The sequence below is a fragment of the Ptychodera flava genome, chromosome 18 (genome assembly GCF_041260155.1).
Source record: "Ptychodera flava strain L36383 chromosome 18, AS_Pfla_20210202, whole genome shotgun sequence".
NCBI classification, from domain to species: domain Eukaryota; kingdom Metazoa; phylum Hemichordata; class Enteropneusta; family Ptychoderidae; genus Ptychodera; species Ptychodera flava.
Window position 1 is genome coordinate 37,002,493 of NC_091945.1, and position 20,644 is coordinate 37,023,136.

The 20,644-nt window shown below is 34.6% G+C and overlaps 1 protein-coding gene across 1 annotated transcript; it reads left to right on the plus strand.

Moving 5' to 3' along the window:
- Positions 1 to 83: 83 nt before the first annotated feature.
- LOC139117733 (UBX domain-containing protein 4-like) lies at positions 84 to 13,790 on the plus strand (the record flags this gene model as incomplete). Its single annotated transcript, XM_070680975.1, is given in 11 exon segments — positions 84 to 192; positions 1,946 to 2,051; positions 3,519 to 3,547; positions 3,879 to 3,997; positions 4,449 to 4,649; positions 4,652 to 4,741; positions 8,721 to 9,013; positions 10,630 to 10,732; positions 10,927 to 11,058; positions 11,737 to 11,984; positions 12,255 to 13,790. Coding segments are annotated over 11 exon segments (1,569 nt in total), but the record flags the coding sequence as incomplete, so codon positions are not given.
- Between the last annotated feature and the right edge of the window lie 6,854 nt (positions 13,791 to 20,644).

A 20,644-nucleotide genomic window follows, 5' to 3' on the forward strand; every position in this document is an offset into this window, starting at 1 on the left:
GTTGTAGTCTCTGTCGCTGTGTGTGTGAGAATCGTATTAGTATACCTCACGTTAATTCCAGCACAACTAAGTTAATATAATTATCGGTGTTGTTCAGTATTTTGGAACAAGATGCGGTGTTCGAAGGGTCGATATCTTCGGCAATAGCCACGGCTAAACAAAGGAGAGCAGTGTTCGTCATATTTATTTCAGGTGAGAAAAACTCGAGCGAGGCTTTTGATCCATCAATTTCGCTGTATCATCATGTCCAACTCATGAATCGTGCAATATGTCTCAAATTTCCGATGTGAGGTCGGTAGCCTGACACCTTACCTTTCTCAGGCAGTTTTCTTTTAAAACCATTCCTCTGAATATATAATGAAGAATACATTTGCCGCAGTTTCTGTATCCCTTTTCATTGTTCAACATTAGTGAGCTAATAATATTCACAGGAAATTGCATATAAAAATTTACAACCTCTACTAGTCTGTAGAATGTTTTTTTTGCAGGGGAGACTCCAGTGTTCGTGTTGTGACCAAAACCAACCATCAGAAAGTAAATCATGATACATAATTGCAATGAGCATAACACACCATGTTTTACAACGATGGAAATTATGTCAATGGGTGTTCACTTTGTACAACATGTGCATATTAAAAACACATCTCCTCCAGGTTTTCTCGAACATAGCACCATGATGGAACAGCCTCAAAGCGGCACTTAATTTAGACTATACTCGGTCCCTCCACAAAACAGTTTGTGGAGGGACCGTGGACTATAGAGCCACTGCTAAAGTACGCGGAGCCGCGGTCCCTCCACAGTCCTCCTTTTGTGGAGGGGCCGTGGCTGAGCTGATAGATTTCAGGTTGTGCATTGTTTAAGTTTATGCATCATTCTCATCTTAAATACTGTACATGTATCTAGGATTACGTCAGTACTACATACATGTACCCATGGAGCTAAATGGCGCTAAAAAAGGATCTTTCCTTTTACTAGCTCCTGTTAGCTCCATGATACACCACACCTTTGTGACCCTCCTATTTATGAAACAGTGGTTGTTTTGATCAATATTTGCATCGCTAGGTTTGATGCACTTGTATTTCACAGCCCCAGTTTTACAGCATGGCATCATATTAAAGTATGCAAGATTGTTTCTTGTCATTTTATAATCATGTGAAAGGATGATACAAACCCTTCTTGTACATACAGATGGTATTGTCTATGGTAGAAAGATCTAAAATGCATTTCTTCCATTAAAAGCCTCATTGCAATTCCCAATGAAGTTAGATTAATCGTTGAGAAGATAGCTTTGTGTAAGAACTTGAATTTAACGTCAAAGACTAGCGTCTTGTAGGTACTGGTAGAAACTTTAGTAGCTATTGCTGCAAAGCAGTAACTGCAAGCTTAGGCCTGTTGTAAACATTACATGGTAATTTGGTTTGCAAGGCACTTGAAGCTTAAACTTTACATTATCAAAATGTGCAATTCCATGAAACAATGTCTTTATCACAGCTAACAATACCAAAGTATAAAGAGAATATAGTTGATGAAGTTTGGCTGCTTGCATTGCTTTTTGGTTTTCTTTCATGAAATTGAAAATGCAATATACAGAACACACTGACTGGTGCAAAGATCTTATAAAATTGTCATAAATGTCAATTTGATAGTTTTAATTGAGTTGTAAAACTATCATGTTAATAAGTGAAAGTTTACATTTACACAATTAAACAAATGCTCTTGCAACAAAAACAAAACAAAGAGGCATAAACACAGTCAGACAATATGTAGTGAAGATTATGCAAGAAAATTTATCTTTGAATGGACAGTGTTGATTCAAAACCAATCAAATGCAAAATGGAACGACAAACTCTGACATTAAAACCCATTATAAAATAGGTGTATTTATTGCAATATTTGAATTGTAGTGCTTGTTTTCCTGATGTTTATATGTACTTTCAATTTGCAGGGGATGATGAACTTTCACAAAAAATGACAGAAACCTGGGAAAATGAAAATGTCACTACGCTGTGTGGGAATGCAAACATGGTAGCAATGAAGTTAGATGCTAAGAGGTAATGGATCTTTGTTATCTACTCTCTGTTCATCAATCATTGCTATATAATTGATCAAAAGTTCTTAGTAAGGGGGCAACATCAAAAGTTCAATGAAGGATAAAAAACTTAATTCTTTTAGTTTGGGGGTGGGGGGTTTTGACCTAAAAAAGTTTCTATCCTACAAATATCGATTTAAGGTAAAAATTGCCAGGGGAATGAATATTTTGAAAAATAGAGCAGAAATGCACACTTTCGTGTTGAATCCAGCGGAGGGAGGTGTTTTAACACGGTGCAGAGCTGCACCTGGCCTAGTTAGTGTAAACAATGCAGGCTGTTGGCTTCTGTTGCACCATAGACGGTAGTTTCTCTACTGTTTCTGGTTGCACTCGGAATTTATTTTTAATTATATCTTGCTACATTTCTGGTGCATGTGTAGTCCGCCTGAATGGAGCAGTGTGAACTGAGTTGTTACAACCACCAGGACAGATGAGATAGTTTTTATGCCTCTGGAAGGAGAAATCTGGACTTTATTGTTGTTGTTCTTGTTCATTCATTGATAAACTTCAAGTTTGTTGTTAGTATGTTGTATTTACATTGGATGAAACACAAAGTGTGTTCCCAATCTTAAGCCCCACTAGCTGTATCTTTTAGCATTATTTTTATGATTTTACTTTCAAACTAAAATAAGTTGTGACAATGTAGTCATTTAGGTCTGTGTACACACTGCCGGGGCTACATATGCAATTTTGAACAAGATAAAGATTACACTGCGATTAAATGTTCGCCCAAACATTAAATCACAGCCCCATGCAGAAAAGCTAAAACCCTTGATACTATGCATATCTGCATTTAAATCTTCATATAAACTGCACAGCGTAGTCCAAACTGTAATCCACAAGGGTGAATGTTTTCAACTATGACATTGTATGTTCTGATTCCTTTTTAATTTACCAAATTTTGAAAATGCCAGGAAATCAAAATGACCGTTATAAAATTTTAATTTACATGTCAAATGTTTCTGAAAGGAATGGTTTCCTAATGCAGTAAAAGCTCATATCTCTTCAGAGGGTAGATTTCAGAGAGGAAAGAATAGGTAGATAATTTGACGTCAACAAATTTCAAGAGTTACAGCTAGTGGGGCCTTAACGATGCATTACTTTATTTCACACCTAAATTGACTGATCCTTAGCTTCGCTTTACATCTATTAGAGAGAGCCTGGCAACAGGTTCAATGTAAGTAAATTAAGTTTCTAGGGGGGTGGGGGGGTTTGGGGGAAACTAAGGAATTAAGTTTTTTATCCTACATTGAACTTTTGACGTCGCCCCTAAATTAGACAACACGGCAATGCATAATTCAGGAAGCTAGCCACAGCGTTTCTGTCAAAGAGTCTTGGCAAATCATTTCCTGGTCTTCTTATCTGTGCAGATCAATGGTAATTATTATCATGAACAATTGTTTGTAATTCAATGTTTTGTTTATTTCAGTGAATCATGTCAGCAGTTTGGAGCAATTTGTATCCCTTAGATATGAAATAATGAAATAATGAAATATGAAATAATAGACAAGTTGAAGTTGAAGTCTTTTGACTTACATGTAAGGAAGTACATTGGCCAGAAAACATTTTGAGAAAAATCAAGCTGTAAATTAGAAGCAACCAATTGTTTGAACAAATACAATGACTTTGTACAAATTTGTTTGATGATGTGAGCACCACTATGTTTATTGATGATATTGTGTTCAAAACCATAGACCCTTGAGATGTTCAAACAGCAAACTGTCATTTGTTTCTGTTAAGTCTTCCTGAAAGCTAATGTTACAGTTCCTTAGCCAGAGTTTCATCACAGATCCTGTGTTGTGTATTCCATCCACCTTTTTCATCGGTAATAATGGTGTACCATTGGAAGTGATTGGTGCACATTTATCTGTGGAGGAATTCATTCCAAAAATTCAGAAAGTCATTGAGGTTAGTACTGTAAAATGTAATACTCATGTAATACTGCACCTTAAAGTTTAAGTATATATTTTTGATTCCATCAAATTCAAGTATAATACCAGTAGTCCAGTGTACTAGTTAATGCATAAGAAAAACCATGACCAAGGGCATGTCCTTACCATTTCATAGAAAATAATCTCCAAAACAGTTTTTCTAGGGTAGAAATTCATATTCAGACAACATGCTGCAAGTCACAAATCACCTCAGATATCAGTGAACTGTGAATAATTGTGTATCCTAGACTATACTATTAGTATACTATGTAGAGTCATTAGATTGTTTTTTTACAACTCAGTTGAGACAGTAAATGACTATCAAATGTATGGGTGCACACAATATCTTTCTTCATCTCATCTCAAAATATGCATATTAAAGTTTGCCATTGCAACAGCTCGTCAATTTTTTCAAATTTATTTTTCAGATGCACAAGGCATCCCTTGATGCAGCATCCAATACTGCAGCCACATCAACAGCAAGACAGTCAGTACCACAGTCAGTACCACAGCAAGTATCAGCAACAGCAAGTACTTCATCAGCTAGTGAAGGCAACACTGCATTTACAAGACAGACAGCAACAACATCAGACATGACTGCAGAACAGACAATGGAATCAGTTGATAACACTGCATCACAAGAGCCTTAGATGTCAGGGTAGCAAAGGCAAAACAGAAAATAGAAGAGAAAAAACAGATGAAGGCAGAACAAGAGAAACAGGTTTGTGTCATTTTTAGTCCCCACGAACCCATCTGGGGGGGGCTTATAGGTTTGGTCATGTCCGTGCGTCCGTCCGTCCGTTCACGCAGATATCTCAGAGATGCCTGGAGCGATTTCATTCAAACTTGGTACAAGGATTACTTCATATGTCATACAGATGCTTGTCGATTTGTTTTGTGATACGATTCAATATGGCCGCCAGGCGGCCATTTTATTACGATTTTTTCATGTACAGAGCCATAACTCAGGCATGTTTCAACCGATTTTATTCAAAGTTGGTACAAGGACATTGACCAATGTCATAGATATGCACGTCAATTTGTTTTGTGATATGATCCAATATGGCTGCTGTGCGGCCATTTTGTTACGATTTTTTCGTGTACAGAGCCATAATTCAGGCATATCTCAACTGATTTTATTCAAAGTTGGTACAAAAACATTGACCTATGTTATACATATGCACATTGATTTGTTTTGTGATACGATCCAATATGGCCGCCGTGTGGCCATTTTTTTACGATTTTCCATGTCCTGAACCATAACTCAGACATGTATCAAGCAAATTTATTCAAAGTTGGTACAAGGACATTGACTTATAGTATACATATGTACGTTGATTTGTTTCTCGATATGGTCCGATATGGCCACATGGTGGCAATTTTGATATGGTTTTTTCCATGTCGAGAGCCATAACTCTGGCAAGTCTCAATTGATTTTATTCAAAGTTTGTACCTGGACATTGACTTATGTCATACATTTATGTGTTGATTTTTCAAACAGTAAGATCAAATATCGCTGCGTGGCGGTGATTTTGTTACAATTTTCTCATGTACTGAGCCATAACTCAGACATATTTCCACCAGTATCATTCAAACTTGGTACAAGGACATTGACCTATTTCATACATGCTCATCAATTTGTTTCACTTCATGTAGCAGTATCATGTCAATTATTGAAGTTTCATAATTAGGCTGATATGTCAAGAAATACTGCCACAGATGTTAAGCTCACATTGCTTTAACAGTGAAAAAGACATTTATCAGTGTCATTTAAATTAATTTGTAATTGCATATGTAATGAACTTTCATAATTAGAGTGATATATCCACAAATACAACTTCAAATTTGATGAAACTTGATAAAGATGTTGATCTCATAGTGTTGTAAAAACTGCATCAAACTTTATGAAATATGTTACCAGTGATAATCTGTTAGTGTCAGGATGGTATGAAAAAATGTTTTGCAACATCCTGTCAACTAATTCCCAGTTGACTCATTTAATGACCTTTAGGATAGTGGCCTACATTGGTTTTTAGCTACTATAGACTAGAGTCTATAGAAGCTATTGGGATGGGTATCCGTCCGGCGTCCATCGTCAGTCTGTATGTATGTATGTATGTATGTATGTATGTATGTTATGTATGTCCGTTTGTGAGGCGTCCGTCCACTCAAATATCTTGAGAACCGCAGTACTTACTGATTGGATATTTGTTGTGTAGATGAAAAATTTGAGTTTGAGAAACTAGTTTTTTTTAATTTTTTGATATTGTTGAAAATAGGCAAATTAATGCCAAAAAAGGTGTTTTTGGTAAAAAATCTTCTTCTTCATATCCGCTGGTCAGACAGCTTGTTTATTTGGTATACTGGTCCCTAGGGATAACCCAACTTAGATTTGTTTCAAATTGTGATGAAATATGCAAATGTGTATTTTTAAGGAATTTTTTTGTCATTTTTGGTCAAAATTTGACTTACATTGTATGTAATTCTTGTACTGTATAAACCCTATCAATTCACCCAGAAAAAAATAATTAATATGATTTTAAATAATTGAATTAATTAGGAAATCATCAAAGCCAAAATAATTTTAGTGTGGAATTATCAGAAAGTTCAACTTTTTGTGACAGTTCATAGTGAAATGCTCTCCATCTTGGAGGATTAAAACATGTAAAGGCAACTTTCCTGAATCCCAACTTTGATATATTCTGAACCACCATTTATGTTATCTAAAAGAAATTGCTCATAATAGTTTGTCATGATAGGGTGGTCAAATAAATAGAGATAGAGAAAGTTCTAATTCCATTTATGGTTGACTTGGTAAGGATAAAATAAGATTACTTTTTGAGGAAAAAAAATAGAGTGCTCAATTAAAAGAGTGGTCAAAGTGATAGGGTTTTTATGGTAAAGCTGGGCTGTAAGATTCCTCGTGCTATTTATAGCAATTATGCAATCTGTGTAAACAGTGCAATGAAAGTGTAACATGATTCCTTATAATGCTTTTGATGACCTTGAACTTCTTAAGTTACAAACATTTGTCTCTTCAGTGTGCTTTCTCTGAGTACGTACAGTCTCAACTTATTCAGCAGAACTTACTTACAATGTTAATTTGAAAGTTAAAATGTGCTTGGTTAATAGGATTAAAATACTGATATTAAAAGATAACCAGCTCAAGATTCTTTATAACCTGACAGATATGCTGTTTTATTATGACGTAAATCTTGATTAAAGCAAGTCTTGTTTACTTTAATTAGAATGTAATTAACTCTCGTTTATTTGCTATTATAGACTAATATAGTCTGATGAAATATGCAAATCTGTATTTTTACGGAATTTTTTTCCATTTTTGGTCAGCCATCCTGAAATTAGCTATCAAAGATATCAACCTTCTTCATCAATACATGTGTCACAAAAGGTTATTCTCTACATAACACAGCAGAGCTCTGTCAACTGTTGAGTCACTTGTTTTTTCAAAACCGCTGGTCAGACAGCTTTAATATTTGGTTTACAAGTCCCTAGGATGATCTTAGTGAGATAATTTCATACAGTCAGGAAATACTTAATTTTGTATCCATGTCTATAGTAGCTTCAGGGACTTTGGCCCTATGTTTATGATTTCATCACCATGGAACTCATTCTTGGCCATTGAGTGCCATCTGTATCAAAGTATTTTTATCACAGACCTAATGAAGAGGACTCTATCCTCTCTGAGGACCTGAAATCAAAGTATCCATTAACAAGTTGGGACTGTGTCATCAACGATGACTTGAAATTTGTAATTGCATATGTAATGAACTTTCCTAATTAGAGTGATATATCCACAACTACAACGTCAAATTTGATGAAACTTGACACAGATGTTTATCTCATAGTGTTGTAAATACTGCATCAAACTTTATGAAATATGGTACCGGTGATAATCTGTTAGTGTTAGGATAGTATGCAAAAATGTTTTGCAACATCCTGTCGATTAATTCCTAGTTGACTCATTTAATGACCTTTAGGATGGTGGCCTACATTGGTTTTATGTTTTCATCACCATGGAACTCATTCTTTGCCATTGAGCGCCATCTGTATCAAAGTATTTTTATCACAGACCTAATTAATGAAGAGGACTCTATCCTCTCTGAGGACTTGTAATCAAAGTACCCATTAACAAGTGGGGACTGTGTCATCAACGATGACTTGTTCATGTAAATATTGAATATGTACAAACCTGCTAGTGCTATTTTGCTGAGTTAGCATTATTTCAGAATTTCTACCAGTAAGTCAAAGACAAATGTAAGATATTTATTGAAAGTTTAATTTTATCTGTTTCAGTATTACAGTTCAATCCACTGTATATTGTTAGAGAATGTGATTTTAACTAATAAAACATCTCATTCAGAAAATTTGTTTTCCAATAATTCAACACTCAATTCCCTGTGTTGATTATCAGGAGCAATTTGGAAAAGAACACCTGAAGATTCCTTTAAAATGAAAGTTAAGGAAGAAAGCACAACATGAAAAGTTTGCTAAGTATACATCCCACTTTCAGTATCATTTGTTGAATCTAAATATTGAAATAGAGGACAGTAGGCATTTATAAATCTAACGTATATGATTGCTGTAGTGGTGGACTATGATCACACTCTACTGTGAAGTAGATTTATCAGATGTACAACAGGAAAGACGTTATTTGCTAAAATGAACAAATAATTTTTCAGGAGGAAATCAGAAAGGAGATGGAAAGGAGGAAACTGGGTCAGCAAGTCCAGGCAGCAGAACACAAGAAAAAAGAGAATGAAGCCAAACAGTTGGCAGATGAATTGAAAAGACAACGAGCAGAAGACAGAGCCGCTAAGGAAAGAATTCGACAACAGATTGCACAAGACCGTGCTGACAGAGCAGCTAGGTATGAAAAGGAGAAAGAAGAGCGAGAACAAGTTAGAGTTGCTAAGCTTGAAGCTAAGAGAGCAGAACAGGAAGAAACAAAGAAAATTCAAGAACAAGCAAATATGTAAGTTGTTATGTACTGGTCAATATTTTGTCCAGATAAAATATAGGTCATCTTTTGTACCCGTATTTGTAGAAAATTGCCTATCTAAAAGGGATTGTAGCTTACAAGTTTTGATAGTCCAAAAAAATAGTTTGTTATGCCATCAGATGTTTGTATTAGCTGTATGAACATTTTATTTTTGTTATTCTTATGTTCAAAATGTTGACCTGCCAGTAAGTCTAAGAAAGAAACAGAGGAGCAAATAAGTGCTGTAAGAGCTGAGAATGCGTCTAAGTATAAAACAGGACAAGAGGAGAAAGAAATGACTAGAATTGCTGCCAAAAATGCTAAAGAAGCTGCAGAAAGAGCAGCCCAGCAACAAGCATTTCAACTCAGAATGTAAGTACACTGCCCTCAACTTTCATACATGGATTTCTTTTCTACAGTACCATCATCTGAGTTGTTGCAAACAAACAGACCAAAAGTACAAATTGTTCAAATTCAGTCATGCAGCTGTTGAATTCCGTTGTACACCATCATTTAGCAGTGCATTTTGTGAGTTGTTTATACAGAACTCAGAGATTAGTATTTGTCGGTAGCCTCAAGAAGAGTTTTGCTTCTCATAATATATGATACACATGTGTCAATTGAAATGATGAAACAGAGCTTGTATCTTAAACTTTTGAATCCAAAATTCTATAATCTTCTTTTTGTCATGATTTATTTTATTCCAAATACATTGTGGCAGAAAAAAGATGAAAAGAAAACTGTAACAGCATTTGCAAAAATCTTTAAAAGACAAGAAGCAAAACTCTCATTTTGGGCAAATTGTAGCTTTTGAGGGCAGTGTGCTTGCTAGCTAAGCTCTTTATTAAAAAATCTTCTCTTTTTTATAGTTACTTCAGTATCTGTAACATCAAGGGTATAGCTTGCACATAGTGTATCCCATTTTTCTATTCATAAATTACACCCACAGGCAATTAGGACTGTCTACTCAGGGTCCGTGTGATAGCATGTGTTTGCAAAATCAATTGTTAATGTACCAACTTCTGACAACTTCTGATAAACATTTGGTCAATCTCCCGTCAGTGAAAAGAACTGTATGTCTGGATGCATGTATTTGTGTATTGCTCTCTCACTTTAGTACAGTAGAGTATTTTCATCCAAAGTGAAACTATTTGTAGATATTGAGACGGATAAAAAAAGGGAAGAAGAAACCATTTGCATTGTAAATGAACGTGTGTAAGAAGACCCCTTTAATTTGTTTTACTCCAATTCAACTTTTGTCGAATGAAATGTTGCTTTCAACTTCTACAACATGCAAATGAGTTGTGTGGAATCACATCCCATACATGACATACATGTATTGGTGACCCTACACCCTTGAAAGCTTGTACTTTGATACGAAATAGGCTGACTGTATAGAACAAAGGCTCAGCCGTGTTTATAGGTTGGCATGGTATTATGCCAGTAGTCAATGATAGCCTCTTCTCAGTATATTCATCCCATAAACCTAGCACAAGTCATCGATGCTTCACTGTACATTGTTGCCATAAAACTAATCATACCATTGATTCATCACCTTCTTCTGAATCAGCTGACTTTTGTGCTTATGTATTTTCTTTTCTCGTCTAAAGGGAATCTGCAAGAGTTCAGTTCCGGCTGCCTGATGGCTCTTCCATCATGCATACATTCCCCTCCGAATCCCCACTGTCTGAAGCGCGCCAATTCTTGTATGATGTAAGTATGTAAGGTTAAAGTAAGTAGTTAGCTGATGTTTGAATGGCAGTTTTTACGCAACTATAACAGAAAAAATATACAAAATTTCGCATTTTACATTGATGGTGATATGATATAGAGAAATTTACTATGATCTCCATCAGTTGCTTCGGTATTGGCAATTGTCTTACAAACTTATATTTTTACTCTTCCAGCATATTGGTAATCAGTTTGGTAATTTCACATTATCTATTGTGTATCCAAGACGACAGTTTTCAGAATCTGACATGCAGAGAAGTCTCCTTGATCTGGAGATAGCACCATCATCATCCTTGATTGTCATACCTGTAAGTCAGTATGTCCCAACAACAATAGTAACGTGTGTACTGGTAAAAGTTAACACTCAATAGAAAATATGAAATGTGTCTTATCATCCTTCTACCCAACTCTCTTGCTGTTTTTCAGTATCTTTGTGCTAGTTGTTTATCTTTACCATTGTTTATCATTAGTTTCGTTGTATGTGTGTTTATTGGAGTATGATCACATGTCCATATCGGTCGAGACTTTTAAATTCTTGAAGAGAAGATTCAAACTGTAGCAACTGAATACCAGAGAAGATACAAAAAGCAACTTTACTACTTTTAAATGCTATTTTTGGTATGCATTAGGTACATGTTAGCACAAACTACATTTATTTATCACATTCCAATGTTATTGCTCGTCATATTTTGTGGTTTATGATTGATATTGCAATGCTTATTTTAATGATATTGTGATAAGGTAGCTAATATTAAGTTTCTGGTTTGATCTGTTATCATAATTAGATTACAATATTTAGAGTATTATTCAAAAAGTGTTGTGATAAAAACTTACATTTCATTGGAAGAAAGCATCTTTGACAGCTTGGTAGATGACTGGTTAGATTACAATGTGTGTCACTTGGTCCACCACTTTTATTGAGAGGTCTGGTTAAAGACAACTTCAATTGTTATAACAACTATTGTCACTATGTTTGATATATACAGGGATCAAGATCAGTAATGAGATCCAACAAAAGTAGTGATGCTGGTATTTTTGCAATACTGTTGGCACCTCTGCTGTGGATATGGAGTTTTATCATTGGTATTTTCTCATCGTCACCACAATCTGATGGTTCTACAAATACGCAGAGTGAATCAGTGAGACCCAAACAGCAATCACCACTACAGACATCATCAACATCATCTGCAACACCCCAGGAAGAAGTCAGCAGTAGACCAGTCAGACCAAAAAGGTTGGTAAATCACTTTGTCATGCTTGTCCCTGTGTAGAAATTCACAGCTTTAACATGGCCATCTAAGGAGGCACTCTGTGTATTTGGAGTGACATAAATCATAATGAGATCTCAATCTTTCTTCAGCCATTTTACAGACGTTCAAACTCTGATACCTTACCGTGTCATTATTCATAAACCAGTGCTAAATCATTTTCTGGTATTGTATGTCAATATGAATCCGTAACAAGGCATACCATCATGAGGTATTTTCTCTTCACGTTGTTACAGTTCATACATGAGAAGACGGACTGCACCAGCTGAAGGTCAAAGGTCACGACAAGAAGGCAATATTCATCGACTTTCCACGCAGGATGAAGATGATGATGAAAATGCGACATGGAATGGGAACTCAACACAACAAATGTAACATGATGTTTATTGTATTAAACATTGATCTAACAATGCCACAATTATTACATCACATTGCTATTTCTGACTCACAGTGACTGCATCAAAGATTTCTCTTTTCTGATTGAGCTCTGCATTCACAAAGTTGTTCTCGGTAATCCTTTAACATTTTTCAGATGTGTAAGTTTACCGTGTCAATTTTCAAGACAAAATGTAGTTTATAAAAATATTCTGTAAGTTTAGTTTTTCAATCACCATTATTGCCATCATGTATATTTTGATTTTGTTTCTGAATGTGGTGGTCTTTGGTCATTTTGATTCACAGTCTAGTTAGTTCAAATGTTTGGAAGTATTCCAATGATACAGTCCATGGGTCAATTTTCATTCTAAACTTAATCATAACAATAATAGATTAAAACCATCCATACCAAGTAAAATGTACACTTTTACATTTTCAATTTAAACCTGAGTGTAAGTGTTGTTTCACTAATACTTGTACCAGTATTTGCAATTTATACTGAATGAAGGGAATTTCTTTGAACAGAATGGTGACTTCAAACCAAGGCTCTTCAATAGTAGAATAATATCTGTAAATTACTCAAATAAACGGAATTTAATTTCCATGCACTTGATTCTAAAACTTGTTTCTATTCTGGTGTTTCAATTACAAACATCTGGGTATACCTTAGCACAATAAAGAATAATGAAGACATACTAGAATTCACTTTCAATGAAATTCTGCTAAGAGACAAGTTTAATACAAGAATCAACATCAGCATGACTTTCATGAAATGGATGTGTTTATATTGAAATCATTATGAGACTACATCCGCCAGATTATGTAATTGTAATATGGTGATTTGTTGTGTTTACTGCACCATTTCATTCTTAACAGCCAGTACATTGTTGAACATTTGACATGTACTTGCTATTCATGTTACTGACAAAAAAGCATTGCAGAATATCTTTTTAGAGTCACACCATCATGCCAAAATGAAACACTTAAATTCCAACTTTGGCAGTGATCTCTCTAATGTTGAGTGCCTTGTGTGAATGCCTTTCATTGGTCTTGTAAAGAATACATTTACTGAACACTAAAGAGTTTGTAATTGCGTTAAGTTCTTAGATGACCCTTATCAATCATTGAGTAATACACACAGCAATGAGATAATGGTTAATACAGTCCATGAGACAGAAAATTGTCAATTTCTTAATGAGTATTAGTTATGCTTTTGTTTCATGCTAGCAATGTCAGCCTTACTTTTGTTAAACTTCTATCACAATATCAATTGTTTTCCAGAGAAGTGACAACCGTGCCGTCATTTGAAAATGACATACTTTGATGTTATTATTTCAGGAACAGTGTCTGTATATTGATGATTTGGAATGAATAAAGCCATTTGTTCCTCACAACAATTCTTACTGTCCTGTGTATTTGAAAGGGAATGGTAGCTACAGCTGATTGTTGTTGTGTTGTTATTGTTTGTGCACTAACTGAACAATTCTGAAATGCTCAGAGTTCAAGCTGTCAAAATTCTCCGAATGTAAATGTGGAATACAAACAGATCATGGTCAAAACAAAACTACTTGCACAAACATTCAAAGAAATATCTGTATATTCCACACACATTTGTACATGTGGATTTGTTTGATTGGCATGATATGATATGATATTGTTTGTTGAACACAGCTTGTGCTTTTTATGCTGAAGTAGAGTTATTACATCTGCATTTCTTGACGAGTTAATTTTGACATGTACATAAAAGTTTGAACTAAGTAATCCATTGTAGAGTGATAGGCACACATTTTGCATTCTAATGGTGTCAATAGTTGATGCAATATGGATTTAAAGGATACATAAATCTTTTAAATCTTTATTACAGTTGATGCCCATCTGAAATGAGTACATCCACTGATGTAAAAACTAACCAATCAAATCAGTCTATTCTTTGTGAGCTTATGTTGGTCAAGGGTGTGAAAACAAAGTTCAATGTGTGACATAATGCTCTACACTGACGTTACAATTGCTCTAAACTGAAACTAGTAAACACAATGTTGTTACAGTATACATGTACCACATTTAGGTCATTTTCCCTCATTTGAAGTACATTTTTCTAATCAATTGAATTATCTGCAAGTTTATCCTATTAATTCACAACTACGGTATATTGACATGCAACTTTTTGTTATAACAGTAAGCTTTTCTGTATAAAACTTAAACAACATCCATGAATTTGCTAGACTTCTGATGGCGCTGTTCTATCAACATTCAGCTAGCCTAGATTTCAGAACGTATCATATTTATTAGCTACGTAATTCTCTTTTGACACAGTTGAATTGTTGAACTGAAAAATTTGTCCATGACACATTGTAAAATAGAATTAAACTCAAACCAATTATCATTGGATTTGGAGAACTACATGTACTAACAGGTATTCAATAAATGACATGTTGATATCAAAATAATGAAATTCTGCCAAGTAGTTGATTTATAAGTGGTTTACATGTAAAAATTAGGCCCATTTTCAACTACACCCTAGGCCACTAGGACAGGGGATAAATGAAGCTATAAATTACTCAATCATTATAATGTTTATTAAGTGATCAGTATCAAGTGCTTTGGATCCATTGCAAACCATACTAATTTGTATAGAAATTGTTAAAAGACATGTACCCTTTGAATTAAAAGCCTACTAAAATTTCTTGGACACAGCACCCTCTATACACTCTCACAGACATATGATGATGACACAGCACTGGGGAGGGGGTGTTGATAAAGCACCTAGGTGCCCAAAAAAGGCAGTCTGCTTGGACTAACCCAGGCACAGTTTGGTTATTTTAGCCATTACATATGATGAAAATGAGATGGCAGATGTAGAGATTTTCTGATTGACTCAATCTTTTACCTAATAGTTGTGTGCTATTGTTCTTTATACTTGTAATCCATTCCTGTCACCTCTCTATGTCTGGAAAGATATTTGATACAAGCAACACAAAGTAGCAAAGGTGGGAAACTGAGCCACTCACTACACCAGATTTTAATCAGATTGGTTTCTGTGGAATGATGTGTTTTCTTTTTTATCCTTGCTATTATTATTCTCCACAAAAGTCCATGTGATGAAGTTCTTTACAAATATCAGGATTTTCATCTGAGTAAGAACATAAATCCTGGCATTTGTGAATAAGCCTATCATTAATATTATACACCTTTAAAACAAAAAGTCATGCCACTTCTTGCTGATTTGTTTTTATATTCATATGAAGCTCAATTTATGCAATCTCTAAATAAGTCTGGATGTAATAGAATAGCAAGGCATTTTAACAACACACACAGATACATTGCTCTTTTCAGTATGAACAATCCCAGTCTAACAAATTATCTCCATCTTATTTATCCAGATGAGTTAGAGATCAAAGAAGCAACTAGAAAGTGTGGATTCGGCTTCATATCTTGAGCTGTTTATTCAAATGAGACAGAATACTCTTTACACAAAGCTACAGGACAAGCAGGATGATTTTCAAATTATCAACTATCTGTACTTGTCCAGCAATATTCCGTCTGCTCCAGCGTATGGTCTACCGGTATATGTTTCTCAGCTCCTGAGATACTGTAGATGATGTAGTTCGTTCATATAACGAGTTTCAAGAAAGACATGCATCATTTGCAATTAAATTAGTGACGCAGGGCTTCTTGGAAAGTAGGCTTGAAAGATTGTTTAAAAAGTTCTATGGTAGATATGGAGACATTTTTTCTAAATACGACGTATCTGTTACACGAATGATGCGTGACAGTATTCCTAACTTTGACTAACAAAGTGATTCACTAGTATTACTGGATTATTATTGATTTTGACATTTTAGGGCCATTCTTGACAGGTGTTACCTTATATGATTTGGATTATTGGGTTTGTATTGTCATCATATTACTAGTAAAAGTTAAAAAATACACATAACCCAATAGAATGATGAAAGGGCACACAGTTTGTACCGTAACTAATTAGCATACCTGTGAAAGCAGTGCAGTAAAGAAATTGTAGTGAGTTGAGCATTATTAATTCACATGACCTTGCTTCACTGTGGTAAAAATTGACTGCATCCACCAATGATGACACTGTATAAAGAAAATTCCATAGATTACTGAAGCAGGTGTGTGATAATGCCTTTTATGTGTTATTGAGAGCCGGGAGGGGAGGGGTATTTTAAGTGGACAACAAATAAAAAAGACAACTGGAGTAAGTAGCTTGTAATCTGCCACATGAACAAACATGTCATGTGTTTTATTAATTCCAAAAAAGTGATAAATTACACCAGCAATACTGCTAAGTGCATATTATAAAGTTCCAATGATTTGGATGTTTGACTGGCATAAGTTAAGAACCTGACTCAAAAAGGTCACATAACATCTTGATAATTTGAAATCTTTGCCAAGACCCACAACAAAATTCATTGAAAAATACAAACACATTCAACTTCTAATAATAAATACTTGGATCTGGCCAACTGTTGCACAAAATTTGATATACAGTCATTGAGAACATAAGAGCAAACAACTTCATTGGCAAACCAGCCATATTAAATTGTCAATTAAAATTTCAGGTTGTGGCCTGGGATGATATTTAAGTGAAATGGTTACTAGTCTGGCCCACTGCTTGTTTGGTTGTGAAATTTCCATGAGCTAGGATTCCAAACTCATGACAGTAATATATTAAAACAACCACATTTTACAAAGATTAGAAAATTGAAAAGCAAAAGGAGACATTATGATTTTGTAAATTTATCATTTGTATGAAGTTTGGCATAGATTAGTGTGTTGGAATTTATTCTATCATATTTCTGATGAGATGATGCTTGTAAAGCATGGATGGAAGATGGTTAATGGAAAAGTATTGACGCTAGTACTACATGAGTTTGACCCTTTAAGTAGAGCACCAAAGTTTGATTTATCTGCACTGGGATTCAGTGTTTTGTGATGGGTTTTATTAAATGCCAGAACTAATGAGGTTAGAATGCCACAATTTGATCTTGTGGTTAGGTCAAAATTGTAATTTTATGTAATCTATGACATGTTGATCCCGTATAGATGTACGTGTTGATCCCGTATAGATGTACACTACAGAAAACAAGATACAATGTACACCCACAAAAGGCTGGCACCAGAAACAGTTTGATTCAGTGATACAATGTTATATATATCATCATCAATGTAACAAGACCTGCTTGGAAAAATTTGACATGATTTGTCTGCTCTTTTGTCTACTACCACTACTGCTACTACACTACTGTTGTGTTTATTGTGGATCCAGTCAGTATAGAAGTCTAGCACAAGTACAGTACTTAAATTGGTCTATAAGGCCCACCAAGTCAGAACATTACAATCTTTTGTCTCAAAGCCATGAGTAGTCACATTTTGCTTTTGTAAATTGCATCTCAAATTTTAAGTAGTCGTAGTTGATGTGACCAACTGAACAACTTTCATAGATTGCCAGCACATTATCACAGTATGAAATATCTAAAATAAGTATTTCAGTGTGACCGTAGATGATACCAAGCAGACATTTTTCTTGTTTGAAATAGTTGTGTCAATAGGAGGGAATTTTGCTGTTTAACAATACTACTCATGGCTTTGAGTGTGTTGGCTGAAACTGTCATCTGGAAACCCGTATTTCCCATGCAAATTACAAGTCACTGTACAATCTATTTTACAATGTATAAATTGGTTTTCATGCCTTTGACTGTTTGTGTAAGCCATCTCCAGATGCACTGATCTTCAGCAGCATATGAAAATGCATAGTCAAGGGGTATATTTTGGAGTAATAGATCAACATGCATCATGAAGACAGCTTAATGTACAATAAACATTGAAAATTGAACAAACTTATAGGTTCAGACTGGATCTGAATGTGGTTAATTGTATTCTTTCACATTTACAATTGCTTGGACATAAAACTGGCTCACTTTGAATCAATTTCACTTTGATTCATTCAGATTGACAACACACAGATGTAGCATTCTTTGCAAGAGTTTGAAGCTATCATGTAGAAATCTTTTTTCCAGATTTCAACTTTCAATGTTTACCTCTTACTTAATAAACAGACATGTTGTAAATATAATAGCAGCTGTGTTACCAAGAAAAAAACACAGTCACTTGCAAGGTGCACTTTTTGTCTCACAGGACTTAACAATGGCATTGATAACTTTGTATGTATAGTGACTGTATTATCACAGCAAAGGTGACGATGAGGGCACATTTCCCTCTCTTCACTAGCAAGGGATTGTTTTTGTCAATTTGTAGAGTGCGGCTGGTCAATTTTTAGAACTGCAACATGCACTGTGTTCACTTCTATAATTAGTTGTAAGTATACAACTTTAACAATGAAAATATGCTTTGTTTCAGCCTGACTGACTTGCAAATGATTGCAGTATGAACTTCCTGACAAAACTTTCTGATATCTGCCAAATGTCTTCCTCTCTGTGGTGGGCCATTTACCTAATCTGCTATTGCAACTTTAAAACCCTGAATAATTAACATCTCTAATTAACCTCTCTACCATAAAAATATTAAAATCTCAGAATAATCTCTAAATATTCGGAATAAGTACAAGACAAATCTGATTGCAAAAACCTTGCATCTTAAATAGTCAATTCAACCTTATCCATATAAATGGTAATTATATTAAAATCATGTAACACTAATAGAATTCAGATCTCAATTAACATAAATATTTGAAAACACAAAGCTAGAAGACCAATGAATTCAAATGCAAACAACAATATGAAGTAAACCTTGCTTAATACAAAACCACTCCACAATTATGTATAATTCTTAGAAATTCAACAAGAAATATTTGGCAGATGAATAAATCTGCATTGTTGGATACTTTAATATTACAATGTCTTCAAAACAAGAAAACTGCTTTCTTCTCTTCCAACATAAATAAATTCTCTCCTCCGGCATTACTATACTAGTGATTACTGGCATAATAATTGTATAAATGATTTGAAAATTCTTTAAATGGCATGCATGTCAACAGTAACTCTATTCATTGCAATTCCTTTTCTTCCTTCCAAGTTTTTGATTGTAGAATTTGTTGCACCGACTACAAGTTTAAGCTATTAAAAGTTTGTATCTTGATTAAGAGTATTTTTGTGTGTATATTTGTGTTTGTGCATGTGTGTGTGCATTTGATTGAGTTGTGTAGAGTGCCAATATGTAAAATAATGTTTTTACCGATATGAAGTTGCTTTATCCATAGCACCTGTGGAGAGTGTAGAGTAACAAAAGTGTGTGCATATGCGTACAGTTCAGAGCAGCATTATGTGTGCATACATTTGTATGAAATATGTTGACATCCATGTGTTGTAAACTCAAGGATGTATTGGTATTTGTAGTATTGCAGTGTACTGGTACTTTATAGCAGTTCATGTAAATCTATATATTCAATGTGTTGTGATTTGGAGGATAAAACTTCAAGCAATTACAGTATTTGTAAAAATCAATTCCCAGTACATCATGCATTGCCCAAGGTGTTCTCAAATTTACTTGGCCAAAACCAAATTGTGAAATTTGTCATGACAAGTGCATGGCACTAAACTTTGCTATTGTATTGTTATTATTCATTTATATGCTCATGGCTCTCAAGACATGTACAGAAAGTTAATTCAAAAATATTGTAAGTGTACTACCATAAATCCTAAAAAAGTTGGCTTTATCACACAGAGGAGGAAAAAGTTGCTTCACCATTCAAAGCCATTCTCATAAATGAGATTTTGAAGTAATTTTGTAGTCGGTGCATTGGCCAGAATTCTTTCTGAAGTTAGACCAAGATCATTAGACTTGATTGATATCTGTATGTTGCTATCAACTATTTCAAAATTCTATTGATAATCTGAATCTGTTTCTTTAAACATCAATGCTAAAAGTTCAATAATTCCTACATCCAAGATAAAATCTGTGCTTCTGATTATGAATACAACTATTGCTTTGACAGAACTTACTACAGACATATTTGTCTCTTGTCACAAATATAAAACCACAGAAAACATCTGCACCTAATAATGCAAAACCACAAAAAATTCAATTCATTAGCACAGAGTGAACTTTCCGTAAATTCTGATTTGAGCACAAATTTTTCAGATGCCCATACCCTTTAAAAGATTGGTACTTTTTTCAGAGCGTGGAAGAAATTTGAACAAAAGATAAATGTAAACACACTTAGAAAGATACAAATCCATTGTCTGGAAATAACTACAGGTACCTTTTGAAATCAACA